Source organism: Salvelinus fontinalis, chromosome 14 (assembly GCF_029448725.1).
Source record: "Salvelinus fontinalis isolate EN_2023a chromosome 14, ASM2944872v1, whole genome shotgun sequence".
In the NCBI taxonomy this organism is placed as follows: Eukaryota; Metazoa; Chordata; class Actinopteri; order Salmoniformes; family Salmonidae; genus Salvelinus; species Salvelinus fontinalis.
The window spans coordinates 27,979,855-27,996,836 of NC_074678.1; the positions used below are offsets into that span (position 1 = coordinate 27,979,855).

Below are 16,982 nucleotides of genomic sequence, written 5' to 3' on the forward strand. Positions count from 1 at the left end.
TGTAGTGGACAGTGGTGCCTCTCTGATGCCCTAACTGCTAGCGCACCCAAGCAAGCACCCAGTGCTTTACCTTACCAGAGAACAACTGCAGCATTAAGGACTGGATTCTGAATGTTATCAAATCACACAGACAGAACAGTATGGAGGAAATCTGATATATTTTTTAAAATGCCACTGAGGATGCTCAAATGTCACAGGAAAGAACTCTGCCTGGCGATTTGACCACCGTGCAGCCCAATCAAAAGAGTCAGTGTTATGCTAGCCCTCCCACCCCCCTCTTCTCGACGGCATGAGGCTGGCTGCTGCAGACCCTTCAGCCACAACACTACTTTCCCTAGCACTGAACTACAGCTCCTAAACACATTTTAATTATTAGTGTTTAGCCTCTATGCCCAAATAAACTCAGCAAAAAAAGAAACGTCCCCTTTTCAGGACCCTGTCTTTCAAAGATAATTCGTAAAAATCCGAATAACTTCACAGATTTTCATTGTAAAGGTTTTAAACACTGTTTCCCATGATTGTTCAATGAACCATAATCAATTAATGAACACGCACCTGTGGAACGGTCGTTAAGACACTAACAGCTTACAGACAGTAGGCAATTAAGGTCACAGTTATGAAAACTTAGGACACTAAAGAGGCCTTTCTACTGACTCTGAAAAACACCAAAAGAAAGATGCCCAGAGTCGGATTCGCGTTTATCGTCGACGAAATGAGCGTTACACTGACGCCTGTACTCTGGAGCGGGATCGTTTTGGAGGTGGAGGGTCTGTCATGGTCTGGGGCGGTGTGTCACAGCATCATCAGACTGAGCTTGTTTTCATTGCAGGCAATCTCAACGCTGTGCGTTGCAGGTAAGACATCCTCCAGCCTCATGTGGTACCCTTCCTGCAGGCTCATCCTGACATGACCCTCCAGCATGACAATGCCACTAGCCATACTGCTCATTCTGTGCGTGATTTCCTGCAAGACAGGAATATCAGTGTTCTGCCATGGCCAGCGAAGAGCCCGGATCTCAATTCCATGGAGCACATCTGGGACCTGTTGGATCGGAGGGTGAGGGGTAGGGACATTTCCCCCTCAGAAATGTCCGGGAACTTGCAGCTGCCTTGGTGGAAGAGTGGGGTAACATCTCACAGCAAGAACTGGCAAATCTGGTGCAGTCCATGAGGAGGAGATGCACTGCAGTACTTAATGCAGCTGTTGGCCACACCAGATATTGACTGTTACTTTTGATTTTTACCCCCCCCCCCCCCCTTTGTTCAGGGACACATTATTACATTTCTGTTAAATCACATGTCTGCGGAACTTGTTCAGTTTGTCTTCTTGAATCTTGTTATGTTCATACAAATATTTACACATGTTAAGTTTGCTGAAAATAAAGAGTTGACAGTGAGAAGATGTTTTTTTTTGCTAAGCTTATATAGCCTAAGCAAAATAAGCGTTCCAAAGTGTTGAGTTAGCAAAGGACATTGAGTGAGTGGAACAACAGGGGTGCCCCATGTGGTACTGAACTGAAAATACCACATTCACTGCTCAGGCCTGACAGAGGTTTTAAGATTCATCTTTGTGTTGGCGGAGAGATACTTTGTAGAGAGAACACTGTGGCTGATGTGGTGTCCCAAGTTCACTTCAATATTCTCTCCAGTCATTTGAAAATAGTATGGGGTGCAGCGCTGGTCTTTGGACACCGGGGTTCACTTAATCATTACTCTCCCTGAAGTGAGACTGCACAGTGAAACCAATAGACCAGAAATGTGTATTTGAAAGCAGCATTAAGTGCCATACAGGGATTTCTCTGCCATTGAAATCCTTGGGGGGGGGGGGGGGGCCTAGAAATCAGAATGGAAAAACGCTTTCAGTGTGAACTTAAATGACTAAAAAACAGATATAAAGTATGTAAAAAAAGATTAGGGACCTGTAGATATTTTGTTTATAATATAATCTTTGTGAACTAACAAACAACAACATAAAAGCTACACAGTCAGGGAGAATTGAAAATTCCAAAAACCAATAATCTAGCAGTATTGATTTTATTATGTTTGAGCAAAATAACAGCATTAGCCATAGCAAAATACATAGAATGAGGAAATTAGCTTTAAAAATTGCCACACTTTCTCTCAGCTCCATGGGAAAAAATGTGTAGAATTGCAAAAAATTGGCTTAATTATAAAAATGTCTCTACATCAAGATGGGGGGGGGGGCTCTAAAAGTGTCTAAAAACGTCTCTAAACTCCAGCTGTGCAGATGGCAGACCGTGCCCATTGCCACACCCACCACCTAAGTCTTTAGTCTATTTGATCCAGAAAAAACTCTGCCATATACAGTTTAAGTCAGAAGTTTACATACACTTAGATTGGAGTCATTAAAACTTGTTTTTCAACCACTCCACATATTTGTCTTGTTAACAAACTATAGTTTTGGCAAGTCGGTTAGGACATCTACTTTGTGCATGACACAAGTAATTTTTCCAACAATTGTTTACAGACAGATTATTTCACTTATAATTCACTGTATCACAATTCCAGTGGTTCATAAGTTTACATACACTAAGTTGACTGTGCCTTTAAACAGCTTGGAAAATTCCAGAAAATTATGTCATGGCTTGAGAAGCTTCTGATAGGCTAATTGACATCATTTGAGTCAATTGGAGGTGTACCTGTGTACCTGTGGATGCATTTCAAGGCCTACCTTCAAACTCAGTGGCTCTTTGCTTGACATCATGGGGAAATCAAAAGAAGTCAACCAAGACCTTAGGAAAAAAAGTGTAGACCTCCACAAGTCTGGTTCATCCTTGGGAGCAATTTCCAAATTCCTGAATGCACCACGTTCATCTGTACAAACAATAGTACGTAAGTATAAACACCATGGGACCACGCAGCAGTCATACTGCTCAGGAAGGAGACGCGGTTGGTCTCCTAGAGATGAACGTACTTTGGTGCTAAGAGTGCAAATCAATCCCAGAACAACAGCAAAGGACCTTGTGAAGATGCTGGAGGAAACAGATACAAAAGTATTTATATCCACAGTAAAACGAGTTCTATATCGACATAACCTGAAAGGCCGCTCAGCAAGGAAGAAGCCACTGCTCCAAAACCGCCATAAAAAAGCCAGACTACGGTTTGCAGCTGCATATGGGGACAAAGATCGTACTTTGGAGAAATGTCCTCTGGTCTGGTGAAACAAAAATATAACTGTTTGGCCATAATGACCATCGTTATGTTTGGAGGAAACATGGGGAGGCTTGCACGCTGAAGAACAACATCCCAACCGTGAAGCACGGGGGTGGCAGCATCATGTTGTGGGGGTGCTTTGCTGCAGGAGGGACTGGTGCACTTCACAAAATAGATGGCATCATGAGGTAGGAAAATTATGTGGATATATTGAAGCAACATCTCAAGACATCAGTCAGGAAGTTAAAGCTTGGTCGGAACAGGGTCTTCTAAATGGACAATAACCCCAAGCATACTTCCAAAGTTGTGGCAAAATGGCTTAAGGAAAACAAAGTCAAGGTATTGGAGTGGCCATCACAAAGCCCTGACCTCAATCCCATAGAAAACTGAAAAAGCGTGTACGTGCAAGGAGGCCTACAAACCTGACTCAGTTACACCATCTCTATCAGGAGGAATGGGCCAAAATTTACCCAATTTATTGTGGGAAGCTTGTGGAAGGCTACCCAAAACGTTTGACCTAAGTTCAACAATTTAAAGGCAATGCTACCAAATACTAATTCAGTGTATGTAAACTTCTGACCCACTGGGAATGTGATGAAATAAATAAAAGCTGAAATAAATCACCCTACTATTATTCTGAAATGTCACATTCTTAAAATAAAGTGGTGTTTCTAACTGAGCTAAGATAGGGAATTTTTACAAGGATTAAATGTCAGGAATTGTGAAAAACTGAGTTTAAATGTATTTGGCTAAGGTGTATGTAAACTTCTGACTTCAACTTCAAAAATAATATTCCCACTCAAATGTGCTCAGAAATACCAGTAAAAACTGAAGGTCAAGGAAGATATTCAAGCTCCTGGGAATCCCTCTAAGCCCCTCAGAAGAGCTCTGGGCTTGGCTGAGGCCACTTACCTGCGGAGTGTGTCGCCTGAGGCCCCACCTAGTGTACAGTCAGAGTAGGCTCTCTTCACCAGGTTGTGGACAGAGCTTCTCTCGGAAACTGAGCCTCCCCATCTGGAGTCTCTAGTCAGGGCCTCCAAGTCCGGGTAGCAGGGGCTCCTCTGCTCCTCCACCAGAGTGGCATCACTCTTGTCTGAAGCAGAGCCTAAAGAGAGGGGAGACACTCTCTTTAGAGCAGAGACACTTTCACTGGTAAGAAATGGTCACTTGATAGCATGATTTCAGGGAAAGTGGTTATTTTATGGTGAAAATCTCACCCCTTTTCACAGAGCCCTTTGAGTGAGGTGAAGATACTGGTGTGGAGCCTGAGGAGTGTTGGGATGGCAGGTCTACAGTCCTGGTGTCATAAGGGGACCTGCGACTCATCAACTCGTCATAGTGACTGTTCCCACTCGTGACACTGCAATGAGACGTTGAGATAAAAGATGGTTCAAGTCCCACATCATGTGCATCTAACAACCACAAAAAGACTACTAAGACAACTTCAAAACTCCTTGCCAGGCTTCTCTGTCAGCCATGTGACATGAGTGCCACCTTGTGGTTAATCCTGTCATTTTTACAGTTTTTTCAAAATAATGTTTTTATTGCGTGATAGCAGCCCCCTGTCACGTGACAGTGGTAGAAACCCTCCTTACCTGCGTCCGTTGTATCTTTTCTTATATTGGCTGCTGCCGCCGCTGCTACGGGATGACACAAAGTCATCCTCATACATTGGTGCCCCATCCACCAAGCTGGCTGCAGACAGGCCACAATGCACAGGAGAGGAACTCCGGTCTGCTCGCTCCTCTCCTCCAACTGCAGGGAGAAGCCAGAGGAACAGAATATTGTTTAAACATTCATTCAAAACACTAAGGATACGGTTGGGTGTGTAAATGTGTTAGCTAACCTTTGGTGTGGTTGAGCAGGTGGTTCTTGGTGAAGATATTGATGACACTATGAGGGCTTCCCTTGGCCAGTTCCTCCCATGGGCCACGGCTGCTGTCCCGTTGCTGAGAGAGGGGGCTGAGGCCCGAGTACTTCTCTGCCTCTCTCTGGAAGTGAGAGATGGGCTGGAAGCCCTCCCGCTGGCCTGCACAGAAGTCCAGAGCCCCGAGACGCTCTGTCGGTTTTGCGTCCCCCTTTATGTTGGTGAGGGGGCTCCCGTCGCCCTCCGACAGGCTGCATTCGCTCAGCAGTGGGCCCTCACTGATGGACTCACCACTGGAGTCATGGGTGATGGTCTTCCCTCCCTTCTCCTCCTCTGGCTGCTTATGGGAGCCGAGGCCTGGGGCTGTCTGGGGCCTGCTGCCTGGAGCAGAGGTCCTGTCTCTCTGCTCTCTGAAGCTGTGCAGGTTGCCCACCCCTGGGAGAGCTCCGTTGTATGTGCTCTGGCCAGCACTCAGCAGCCTCTGGATCCTCATGGACAGCTCGTCAGCAGCATCAGCTCTCTCTCTGACCGGTGGGCTCACAGGCTTGGCCCAGTGGCCGTCAGCCGGAGGGGTCAGACCAGTCACGTCCATGTCCCATGCACAGCTATAGTTGATCCCTGCGCCAGCCAGTTTCCTCGCTTCACTCTCTATACGAGTGGACAGGGACGCAGCGGTGGCTTTCAGGGCCTCAATGCGGTTCATCTTGGTCTTGTTGCCAGCTCCATTGAGAGTGGAGTGCTGGGGCCTGGCTGGTGGGTTGGTTCCCCTCCCACCAGAGCTCCCTGCTGTTTCCGGGCCTAAGAGTGGGGAGAAGAGCTGGTCTGTGGGTGGAGCCAGAGCGGTGGAGGGTCTGACTGCAGAACTCAGGCGGTCCGGCTGCAGCCACGATGGAACACCCAAGCCCAACTCATTCCTACAGGAAGAGAGCAGAGGGTTAGTATTCAAATATACTACCCTTTGTTTGAATATACTTTTAAAAAGGGCTCGGAAACACTGGAAATATTGTTTTATGGACTCACAAAGTCCTTTAGTATATGGACTCAAAGCATTTTAGTACTCAGCAATATTGTCCATAGGCTATGTCAAAGGTTTACAAGGATTTAAGACATCTAAATATGCATGCAGCCATTAAAATATGTGGTTTGTACAGTCTAACCATGAGCTTCTGAGAACAACCTGTGTGTTCACTATACAAGCAAACATGTTCAGGGCCGAGGATCAAGTCAACAAAATTGCAAGAACTGCATAGCAACTCAAGAGCGTATGAACATTATGCAGATTACAGATTACATACCGTAATGTTTACCCCACGCAAGGACCAGACATACATCAGATGACTCTCTGTGTAAATGTAACTGTTGAATCTAAAATAGCACTGGAAATTCCCTGTTTTAAGGTTAACCGAGCATACGCCACCATGTTTTGAAATGCTGCTAGGAGTGCCCATGGAAACACAGTTCAGAAACAAACAATTCCTTATTGGCTCTTTTGCTTCGCTATGCGGAAGTACTATGGTTCTGTGCTTTGTTTTGGGCCTCTACACTAGCCAGTGCTAGTGGAAAAGGTTACATATATAATGACCTTGAGAGTGGAGGGGGCGGGGGCTCAGAAAGAGACAGGTCACTGCTGGAGGAGGCACTCTGGGGTCTCTCCTGTCTCTTGTTCTCCTTGTCTGACTCCCCGGATGGCTGGTACAGGGACTTCTGCTATACGGGAACACACCACAAATAACTCATAGCTAGTTTCCCTCACCACATGAGAGGTGTCATTTCCTACAGGCAACTTGAGGAGTTAAACTGAGGGTAATTCTACATGTTACTATTTCACATATTGGTTCCTTTACATAACAAGAGCAGCTATGAATTGCATTTGACACACCGGCCATACCATCCCCATTTTGACTAAAGCCTGCCATGCGAGTAAGGGGATGGTGAGGGCTTCATCCCCATTACAACTAAAGATGCCTTTACTTGGTAAATGACTGTGGCAGATGCTGGCTGTGTCTGGGAAGGCAGAGGTTCCTCTCCTAGCTGAGCCTGTTCCAGTAGTAGTTTGGTGTAGGTCTCCTGCAGGCGTTTCTGTACTGGGCTTTCCGGTACTGCAGGGCCCTTATTGGCTACCCCCTCTCTCTGCTTCCTGTACAGCTCCTGCAGACGTTGGCTCTTCCTCTCTGCCTCCTCCCTCTGGGCCCTCCGCTCCTCCACCTGACGTCTCTTGCGCTCCTCCTGTTGCCGGGCGATGTACTGGCGCACTGAGTCGGCGTCATAGTGCCTCTTCCTGGGCGCTAGTTCTGAGGGCTCTGGTTTGTTGCGCTTGGCGGGGCTGGCACTGCGGGAGCCCCATAAGGAGGAGCCACCAGTCGTCCATGCTGTGGTTCTGGCCCTGGACACCAAACCTCTCCTGGGATCCGCTGGACCTCGCTCCTCTGCTCTGCTCTTCAGCTGCAGGTCATCCAGGATGCCCCGGATATCTGCAGAGAGGTCGTCTGTGTTGGGGGCCCTGTCCTTGGCTGTGCCTGCAGACTGAAGGTTGGGATGGGTGGTCCTGTCTCGACTGCTGGGTCTGGACCGATGCTTCAGCTCCGGACGGTGGTCTGAATTTGACCGGGGAAGGGGTCCTGGAAAAGATTTGTAAAGACAAAAAGGGTTCTGATTGGTGACTGATATTATTGTTAATGGAAAGGAAAATGTTTTGAGTGCATGATTAGGTGGGAAATATTGGTCGCCATTAGGGCTGTCAAAGTCAACATTTTTAACAGCATTGTTTTGTGTTTTAGGCATTTAAATCACATCTCCATTTTTTCAGGAAGTTTTGAGCAACATTTTTTATAAGGAAAACTTCAAAGTTCAACCATAAACACTTTCACAGGTGTTTCTTTAAATAACAACAAACACTTAATTTGCACAGAAGTAGCTAGTTTGTTATGCTAACATTAGCTAGCTAACAAAATGAGAAAGTTTAGAATGCCAAGGCTGAAATCCTTTAGATTCAACTCTGATTCCATTTAGCAACTGTTTTTATTGTAGTCCTCAAGTCAAAAGATTTTAGCAAATTATCCCAATTCTAGTAGTAGCAACTTGTGACTAGTTAATGTTAATGAACACGGATAAGAAGTAGACATGGCTAGATGCATTAGCTGTATGATATGTTATGTGAACTCAGACCTGGCTGATCTGTTATTGTCTTAGAATAGTGTCAGTACAACCCTTTATGTCTCACTCCAATTCCCCCCTGTGTATTTGAGTCTAGCACAGGGACAACCACTGGAAACCAGACCGTGCTGAATTGTGCAGTCAGTCAGAAACGGCTAGTCAATCTTAATTAATTCTGGTCACTGACGGCCAATGTTTGCTAATGTGCTGGAAGAGACGACAACCCCTTTATTTATTGATATTTCTTTAGCCATGCCGACTGTCTGTCGCAGGGCACTGTACGCCTTTTAACATGAAATCAACACCACATATACTGGAACAATATCCACTACTAACACGATTGCTTTGTCACACATTTTTTGTTTTGCCAGACCACCAACTGCTGTCTGGTTTTTCATAGTGCTGACAAAGTTAGATTTGATTTGCCTGTAAATGTAGTGGAGGGGGATGAGAGAGATGGGGGAGGGGTGTAGGTGAGGTGGAACGAGGAGGGGTGGAGGAGAGAGGAGGGGTTGGAGGAGAGAGGGGAAGGCCAAGCAGAGCAGAGAGGAGTGAGGGTAGTATGCAGGTCTCAAATCCCACCTGTCCTGGCCAGTCTGTCTGTGGGCTCTGGCCTTTGCTCTCGAGGCAGACGTGGAGGGGGACCCAGTACCATCTTCACCATCTTCTGGCCCTCCCGCCATGACGTGGTGCTGATCACTGCAGCAACAGCGAAGACAGAAACAAAACACACAAAAGGTCATAATCAGTGTTGAGTTCTGCAGTAATGACTTACGTTAGGATTGTTTCTCAGACAGCCAAGATTTACAACTTAAATGAATCACATAAAACCCTAATATTGTATTATTGAAGTGCAAGGATCTTCATGTCCCCAAAAGAGACAAAAACATGATTTCTCTCTCTACTTTGAATGTCTTTGGAGATTAATTATTTTAGAGCTGCATCATCAAATTAATATGAGTTTGGCTCAATTATGCACCATCTGAAATAAACTTAGAAAATGTAAAGACCAGCAGCTGTTTCTGTTTGGTAAAGGAACTTGATCACAGATTTCAGAGGGCTATTTTTAGTTAGCGGACTGGGAGCAGAGGCCAGCAGCAGGGTAGAAGGGGAGGCTAGCTGGGTGACAGGATAAGACTAGGTTATACCACACTCATCTCACTTTCCACTGCACTGGGAAGGAGAGAAAGATTTTTGTTTATTTTCCCTTTTGTACTTTAACTATTTGCACATCATTACAATACTGTATATAGACTTAATGACAATTGAAATGTCTTTTCTTTTGGAACTTTTGTGAGTGTAATGTTTACTGTACATTTTTTATTTCACTTTTGTTTATTATCTATTTCACTATCTTCGGCAATGTAAACATAAGTTTCCCATGCCAATAAAGGCCCGTAAATTAAATTGAGAGACTGGTATGGGCCCTGTAAAGGGTGTCTGTTCTCAGCTGTCAGAGCTGGTATGGCGAGCCCAGCTGAACTGGGACGCATCTGCATTCCAGATAGTGTGCCTCTAAGCCGCTGCTTGCTTGCAATCAGCATGCGATACATTCTGGACATATCTTTGAAGATAAGAGACTAAATGCTGGCACTCACACACAAACAGAGGGGCCTGTTGACTAGCACACAGTTAAGAGAGGCCTTCTGTGGTACGGGCCTGCCAAATGTATTCACTGTGATACACAGTGAATACATTTGCTCTGGTACAGCTCTGGTTCAGTGCGCATACTGCACAGTAACTGATGAACCAAAATAAATGTGATTTGTAGTCTCCTACTGAGGGGGATTCCCCTTTGTGAAAGACCCCTTGGCTTCACAATGGTTATTAATGAGTATTATCACCTAACCTACACACAATATTGAAGTAAGTGTGACATATTCTATTGAATGCATAGACCCAGGATGAGTAAGCACTACAGGTGGGGGGGGGGGGGGGGGGGGGGGGTTGAAAGAAAGAGAGAGAAAGAGGAAAAAAGATCCAACCTGGCTTGGTCTTTGGGTCAGGAACAGAAGCTGATTTATGGACTTTCCTCACAGGCTTGGACGGCTTCCTCTCCTTAGCCTTCTCTGTGGGCCACTGCTGGGGCTTGGTACTGTCTAAAATTGGGAGAAAGGAGATGACATAACAGTCTGAGAACCAAAGAGTGGAAATGAACAGAACTATCAAATTACAAAAAGCAGCTCAACAAAAAAACCTGAATGCAAAACAAAGCTATTGAATAGGAAGCTGGTGAACTGTGTCAGTGTAAATGAAGAAGCTGAGAGCTTTGGCTCCTACACTTGGGTGGAAGCCCAGGAATCAGCAGAGAGCCAGGGACGACAAAGAAAAAAGACAGAGAAGAAATATCTTCAAGTAGTCATACAAAACTATGGGAAATGAGCCGTGCTGCAGTTGTGGCAAAATGCAAGGAAAGTCTACTGCAGCGAAAACCTCAGCGCAGTCATCAAGTTTCGCTAAATTTAAAAGAGAACACTCAGATTTCTTTGGTGGCATTTCTTTCTCGGCATTATCCTCATATCAAAGAGGACAGTTACATTATTTCTTAAAAGAAACAGTTGATTGGGATAGGTCAAATAGGTCTCAGTCCTCCTGAAAGTACTGGTGCGTATCTAATGCCATCTAATTTCTAGGGCAGTTTGAAAAGGCAGAGCAGCATTTATGCACAGGAGCTTGAAACCGGACTGTCAACAGGACAACCAAGTACACTGTCCATTTGATGCCATTTGATCTCAACAGCCCATTGACTATTGAGCGTTGATGAGTTGGCAGTTCATCTCAACAGTGCATTGAGTCACAACCTACAACTCTGTACTACAGGGATTATTATGTAGCATAGTGTGTGTTCTGTGATCTGACATCTACTGCTCGGTGCCCACCTGAGAGCTGGCGAGACAGGTCTCTGTAGATCTCTCTGCTCAGGTTGTGGAACTCCTCCTCTCGCCACACTTTCCCATCAGGAGTGCGGATCTTTGTCTCACTACTGCTGAAACCTGATATGGGACAAGCGATTGGGTTAGATAAGATTTGGTTTGAAGGAATTATGTAATGCTATGTTTACATCCAGTGTAACTGCATCTCTCCAGTGGATCTTACCTTTGTATATAGGTGCCGGAGGTGCGGCTGCCACTTTGCGCACTTTAGCCGTGGATACGGTGGTTTTCTCCACAGCTCCAGCGATGCCCACTGGCTGATCCAGGTACCCCAGCAACCCGTCTCTCTCTGCAGCCTCCTCCAGGTGCTCTCTCTGCCTGCGGATCCGCTCCTTCAGCTTCTCCAGCTTGTCGTCCGGCTGCCTTCGCCTTAAGTTTTCCAGCCGCTGGGAGGCTGAGCCGGGACTGGAGGACGAAGAGTTCCCTGCTGAGGGTGGTGCTGGGCACTCCAGGGTGTGTGCTTTGGGCCTGTCCTCCGGGCCCTCTTCCCTGTGAAGGTCTCTGGCTGCAGTAGCGTGGCTTGGTGGACGCAGGGCGTCCAGCGCGGGCCGGTCATTGAGGTAGCGCACCACGGTGCTGTCCAGAGCAGACGAGTGTGTGCTGTCCAGGTCTCGGCGGGTTTGCTGGTCTCGGGTGTCACTCTGGTAGACCAGCTGGCTGAGACGGGTGTCCGGGGGAGGGGGGTTAGCCACCTCCGACTGCAGACTGTGGGCCTCCAGCTGGGAGGAGGTCAGCGGTGGTGGAGTCGCTTCCCTAGGGGGAGCAGGATGATTAGAGCAGAAACAAATTGGCTAGTTGCTATTTACAAAAACCTCCGAAAACAAGCTACTGGAGTGGGAGGTGTCAAGATCACATGGCTTTGAATGGCATCCTTTTATGTGCAAAGACTTACACATGTAGATGTGGCGGTTATTAGTATAAAAGGACTATTTTGAAGTAGCCACTTAACAACCATCCTCTGACAGCAGGCCATATAGGATTACAGTCAGGGACTGAAAAAACAACCGTTTGTCCTGTATCATAGCACAACCTCCACTCAGTCACAGCAAACATGAGTAAATACGGTAGAAATGCAATTCAGATTTTTTTTAAACATCTCATAAAAATCTGAGTGTTTTAACAGTGCATACCTATAGGAAGCCAGAGGCTCCTTGAACTCCACACAGTTGTTCCTACGGACATTGCTGTCCTGTGTGGTGTTCCTCAGTGGGCTGCGGGAGCTCTTGTCTGGGCTGCGACGACTTCTTGTGCTGGACTTGGAGGTTCCACCTGCCTGAGAGCAGTCCTCTGTGCGCCGCCCATCTGAGTCAGGAGAGATAGGGTTAGATCCCTGCAAACTAACCTTGCAATGCAAAATGAATTACACTTGCATCTGCAAAGTAATGATGATGCCTGCTGCTGCTGCCAAGTCCAGTCCGAGGGAGAACCTTGTTCTATAAATAGTAACCATGGCTTCCAAGGATTAGCTATCCCATTGGGTGCCTCACCTCTGCGGCTGACTTTCCTTGTGGCGCCCCCAGAGCTTTTCTTTGTATCCATGATGGATTCCAGCAGAACCCCAGAGCCAGGAGCTGCCTCCAGGCGGTTCTCAATGTGCCGCAACTGCAAGGAAAACAAGAGCGCCTGCCTCAGATACACAATGTAGAACAAAAACTCACTTCAGAGTCCAGACAGACATCCCAAATACCACAGGCCATGAGTCATTACATTAAGGGTGTCTCCCCTCAAAGAAAGAAAATGTAAAATCAGACAACATTGTAAATATTGTTTTACTTACAGCAGCTTTGGTCTGATTCAGACTTGTCCATGCAGCTGACAGCTCTGAGTGGAGAAAGGCATTTCAGTGAAAAGAAACACAGGGCTAAAGAAAAAAGGCAACACAAAAAGGTAAACAACATCTTGCAGCCCCATAGACACCACAGGAGGCTGCTGAGGGGAGGACGGATCATAATAATGTCTAGAACAGAACAAATGGAATGGCATCAAACACCTGGAAACCACGTGTTTGATGAATTTGATACCATTCAACTCCAGTCATTAAAACGAGCCCGTTCTCCCCAATTAAGGTAACACCAACCTGCTGTGATATACACATTTGAGGTGACATGGAGGGGTATCCCAAGTCCTTATTACTTCAGTGTGCCAGACAGTAGGATGTTGCACTGATATAAAAAGGATAATAATAGCATAAGAGACATTAAGAAGCCGACCTCTCCCGTTGTCCTGCCCAGTAGGCTGCGCCGGGGGAGTCAGGTGTGGCTCACTCCGCTTGGAGCTCCACATCACACCTTCAATTGGAATAGTAGAAGACAGTAATGAAGTAAGGAAATATACTTGATAACATTTCACCAAGACAATCATCTGATCAATAAATACAGTTACTGAGTAGCTGTAAGTGAGAAAAAGGAATGTAATGTCAGCAGCAGTACTTTTATGCTGCCATCTACCTCGGAAAACAGAGTACACAGAATACAAACTGCCTGAGCAGAAACACTGAAGCCAAACACAACATTAAAGATAGTGGCAGGCAGATAATCCAAGTGACTGGGACAAGCACCTCTATGTGCAGTGGGTCAAAACAGGATGAATTATACATATATATGGTTGTCTAGGAAATGGCACATTTGTCTTTCATGACAGACTGCTGACTCAAGAGAGGTTGCACTACCATTTAAAACCGGTCCTACAGCAATTAACTAACAAGGTTTATGTATTTGGCTCCCGAGTGGCGCAGCAGTCTAAGGCACTGCATCTCTGTGCAAGAGGTGTCACTACAGTCCCTGGTTCGAATCCAGGCTGTATCACATCTGGTCGTGATTATGAGTCCCATAGGGCTGCACACAATCAATGCATGTCCCTCTCCCAGTGTTAAGATTTTGTTAAATAAACCAATAATGGTCCCTTTACCTAGATGTGTTCAAATGAGAAAAACACAAGGCATTCTGGCATCTCATAAGTCACACTTCATGCATTCCTCTCATGTCAAGACAGTTTACTCATAAACAACACATAACACTTCTTTGAAGCTGGTCACGTCAGGCTAGCATGAATGACTAATGCAAATGCTATAGTTACATTCAAGATCTAGCCTACTCCCCATACACTCACAGCTACCACTTTTTACAGTCTCTCTGCCAACTGAAAGTGACAGACACAAATCAATGTGTTCAATTAAATATGAGATCTGCAACAACAATTCGTTCACTACATACATAGCAAATTATCAGGCATTGAAGGCAAAAACAAATACTTTCAATGCAGCAACTTTGTAATAAAAGTGTAATAACTGGGCACACAACGTTAGCTACAGTTCCAGTGTTTATACGTTTGAAAAGCCATTATTCATCATTACTAATAAATCGTTTCCTTCCTTCGTTTCCTTAACGGTCACTTGCAAGTAGCTAACGTTAGCTAGTTGTCTCAATGTCTAGATGAGAGACTTAATCTATCAAGAAAAGCTGACTCCTCGGTGAAGCTAGCTAACATTCGTTTGCTAACTACCTACAGTAGTTAGCTAGTTAGGTAAAATTGTTAGTTAGCTAACGTTAGTTACCTAACTAACTAAGGATTTGCCGACGGGGGATACACCACACATTGTATTGAAAACTAGCTAGCTACTACTAGTATGTATATTAATAAAACTATCTTCAGTATGATTGTTCTTCTGTGGGTAATCGACATTAGCTAAATACCTAACTTTGTAGCTAGCTATAAGACTACCGTTAGTTTGGGGCTAGTTTAAAGGCAATTTTACACAACTTCAAAAATATGCCAATCGTGGCCACATACCGGTACGGGTGACGCTCCGATCTAGATGTCCATGGCTAGTGATGGTAGCTAGCTAGCTAGCTAGCCAATTTGTTGATGGTCAGAAAATCCAACTTTTCCAAAATCCCAGGCCGCTGCTACTGTAGCTAGGCTACTGTCAGTTTTTAGCCAGCTAGCTTGTTAGCATCAACCAGATAACTTATTTCCAAAGGTCTGTCGCCTGTTATCAAAGCCTCAGTATTGGAGAGTTTGGTTTAAGGCTTCTATTAATAATTAGTCACCCGCCTTTCAGGTTGTCTTTTCCCGGGTTACAGTGTTGATATTCCCCGTCCGTTACGTTGACTGTCCGCCATTAACAAAATAACTACAGGAAACTGGTGCAGCAGAACCTCGCGGGAGGTGGAAACGTGATTTCACAACACGAGACTGCATTCAAGTTCGAGTCGGAACGAAGAGTGCGTTCCATAAATTCACTCTGGTTATCTACTACGATTTCAGAGCACTCTCGTGAGAGTGTGCAAGAGCGCAGAATAGCTGATGAATCTACTAACGCTCAATACCCGTTGATGACCCATATGGTACATTCCTGAAGTCGGAATCTCGGAACCTCAGAGTTAAAATTGAACGTAGTTATTTGCGTAGAACTTCTTCCTATTGGTTGATTCTGGTACTTTCAAGTGGGCAACTCGGAGCTCATACTTCTACAAATAATTTTTAAGTCAGAAATGTCAAGAGTTTCCCAGTTCCGATTAGCACTTCAACGCGGCATCATCTTTCTACAACCAGTTTCCAGGTGTCAGAGTTTCCGAGTTATCTCAAATACACCAAAGCCAGAGGCGTAGTTGTCATAAATCCTCAAAGTTCCATATAGGGGTCAAAAATGGCAGCCATCTTGGTCATCCAAAACCAGTCTTTGTTTGTTTGTTTTACCGTTATTTTACCAGGTAAGTTGACTGAGAACACGTTCTCATTTGCAGCAACGACCTGGGGAGTAGTTACAGGGGAGAGGAGGGGGATGAATGAGCCAATTGTAAACTGGGGATTATTAGGTGACCATGATGGTTTTGAGGGCCAGATTGGGAATTTAGCCAGGACACCGGGGTTAACACCCCTACTCTTACGATAAGTGCCATGGGATCTTTAATGACCTCAGAGAGTCAGGACACCCGTTTAACGTCCCATCCGAAAGACGGCACCCTACACAGGGCAGTGTCCCCAATCACTGCCCTGGGGCATTGGGATATTTTTTAGACCAGAGGAAAGAGTGCCTCCTACTGGCCCTCCAACACCACTTCCAGCAGCATCTGGTCTCCCATCCAGGGAGTGACCAGGACCAACCCTGCTTAGCTTCAGAAGCAAGCCAGCAGTGGTATGCAGGGTGGTATGCTGCTGGCTAAGTCTAATTGGAATGAATAACAGTAGAGGCATAGGTGCTGCATTTCCGTCTTTTACAGGAAAATAAATGGCATGTAATATCAGAAAATGTGTAGTGGAATTATCGTCAACCTAAAATATTGACTATTGACTATTCTGTATAAATAAGCTCTAAATATATGTAAACAGAACATAAATGTCTCAAATTGTGTTTTCTTGGAAAGCTGTGAGTGCTATTACATGACACAATATCAATACTTATTTTCGCCAATGCTTCCAAATCAAATCAAATTTTATTGGTCACATACACATGGTTAGCAGATGTTATTGCGAATGTAGCGAAATGCTTGTGCTTCTAGTTCCGACAGTGCAGTAATATCTAACAAGTAATCTAACAATTCCACAACAACTACCTAATACACACACATCTAAGTAAAGGGCTGGAATAAGAATATATACATATAAATATATGGATGAGTGTTAAGTTTGCTGGACCATTCGGGAAACTGTTGAGCGTGAAAAACCCAGCAGCATTGCAATTCTTGACACACTCAAACCAAAACTGTACTACCATACCCTGTTCAAAGGAACTTGCCCATTCACGCTCTGAATGGCACACATACACAATCCATGTCTCAAATGTCTCAAGGCTTAAAAATCCTTCTTTAACCTGTCTCCTCCCCTTCATCTAAACTGACTGAAGCTGTTAAACAT

The 16,982-nt window shown here is 45.3% G+C and overlaps 1 protein-coding gene across 6 annotated transcripts in view; it reads right to left on the minus strand.

Moving 5' to 3' along the window:
* LOC129810559 (centrosome-associated protein 350-like) overlaps nucleotides 1-15,280 on the minus strand; it is a 36,501-nt gene extending 21,221 nt beyond the window's left edge. For 5 of the 6 annotated variants that reach the window (XM_055861174.1, XM_055861171.1, XM_055861175.1 and 2 more), the window contains exons 1-15: nucleotides 14,916-15,280; nucleotides 13,337-13,414; nucleotides 12,904-12,947; nucleotides 12,614-12,728; nucleotides 12,257-12,428; nucleotides 11,290-11,879; nucleotides 11,073-11,186; nucleotides 10,179-10,292; nucleotides 8,776-8,892; nucleotides 7,012-7,658; nucleotides 6,623-6,747; nucleotides 5,020-5,954; nucleotides 4,769-4,928; nucleotides 4,391-4,533; nucleotides 4,086-4,278 (exon numbers count right to left, since the gene is read on the minus strand). In XM_055861174.1, coding sequence (XP_055717149.1) covers nucleotides 4,086-4,278; nucleotides 4,391-4,533; nucleotides 4,769-4,928; nucleotides 5,020-5,954; nucleotides 6,623-6,747; nucleotides 7,012-7,658; nucleotides 8,776-8,892; nucleotides 10,179-10,292; nucleotides 11,073-11,186; nucleotides 11,290-11,879; nucleotides 12,257-12,428; nucleotides 12,614-12,728; nucleotides 12,904-12,947; nucleotides 13,337-13,409 — 3,542 coding nt within the window. In that variant the 5' untranslated portion in view covers nucleotides 13,410-13,414; nucleotides 14,916-15,280. The remainder of the gene's footprint in view (nucleotides 1-4,085; nucleotides 4,279-4,390; nucleotides 4,534-4,768; nucleotides 4,929-5,019; nucleotides 5,955-6,622; nucleotides 6,748-7,011; nucleotides 7,659-8,775; nucleotides 8,893-10,178; nucleotides 10,293-11,072; nucleotides 11,187-11,289; nucleotides 11,880-12,256; nucleotides 12,429-12,613; nucleotides 12,729-12,903; nucleotides 12,948-13,336; nucleotides 13,415-14,915) is intronic. The other variant, XM_055861172.1, reaches the window with a different exon arrangement.
* Nucleotides 15,281-16,982: the final 1,702 nt, after the last annotated feature.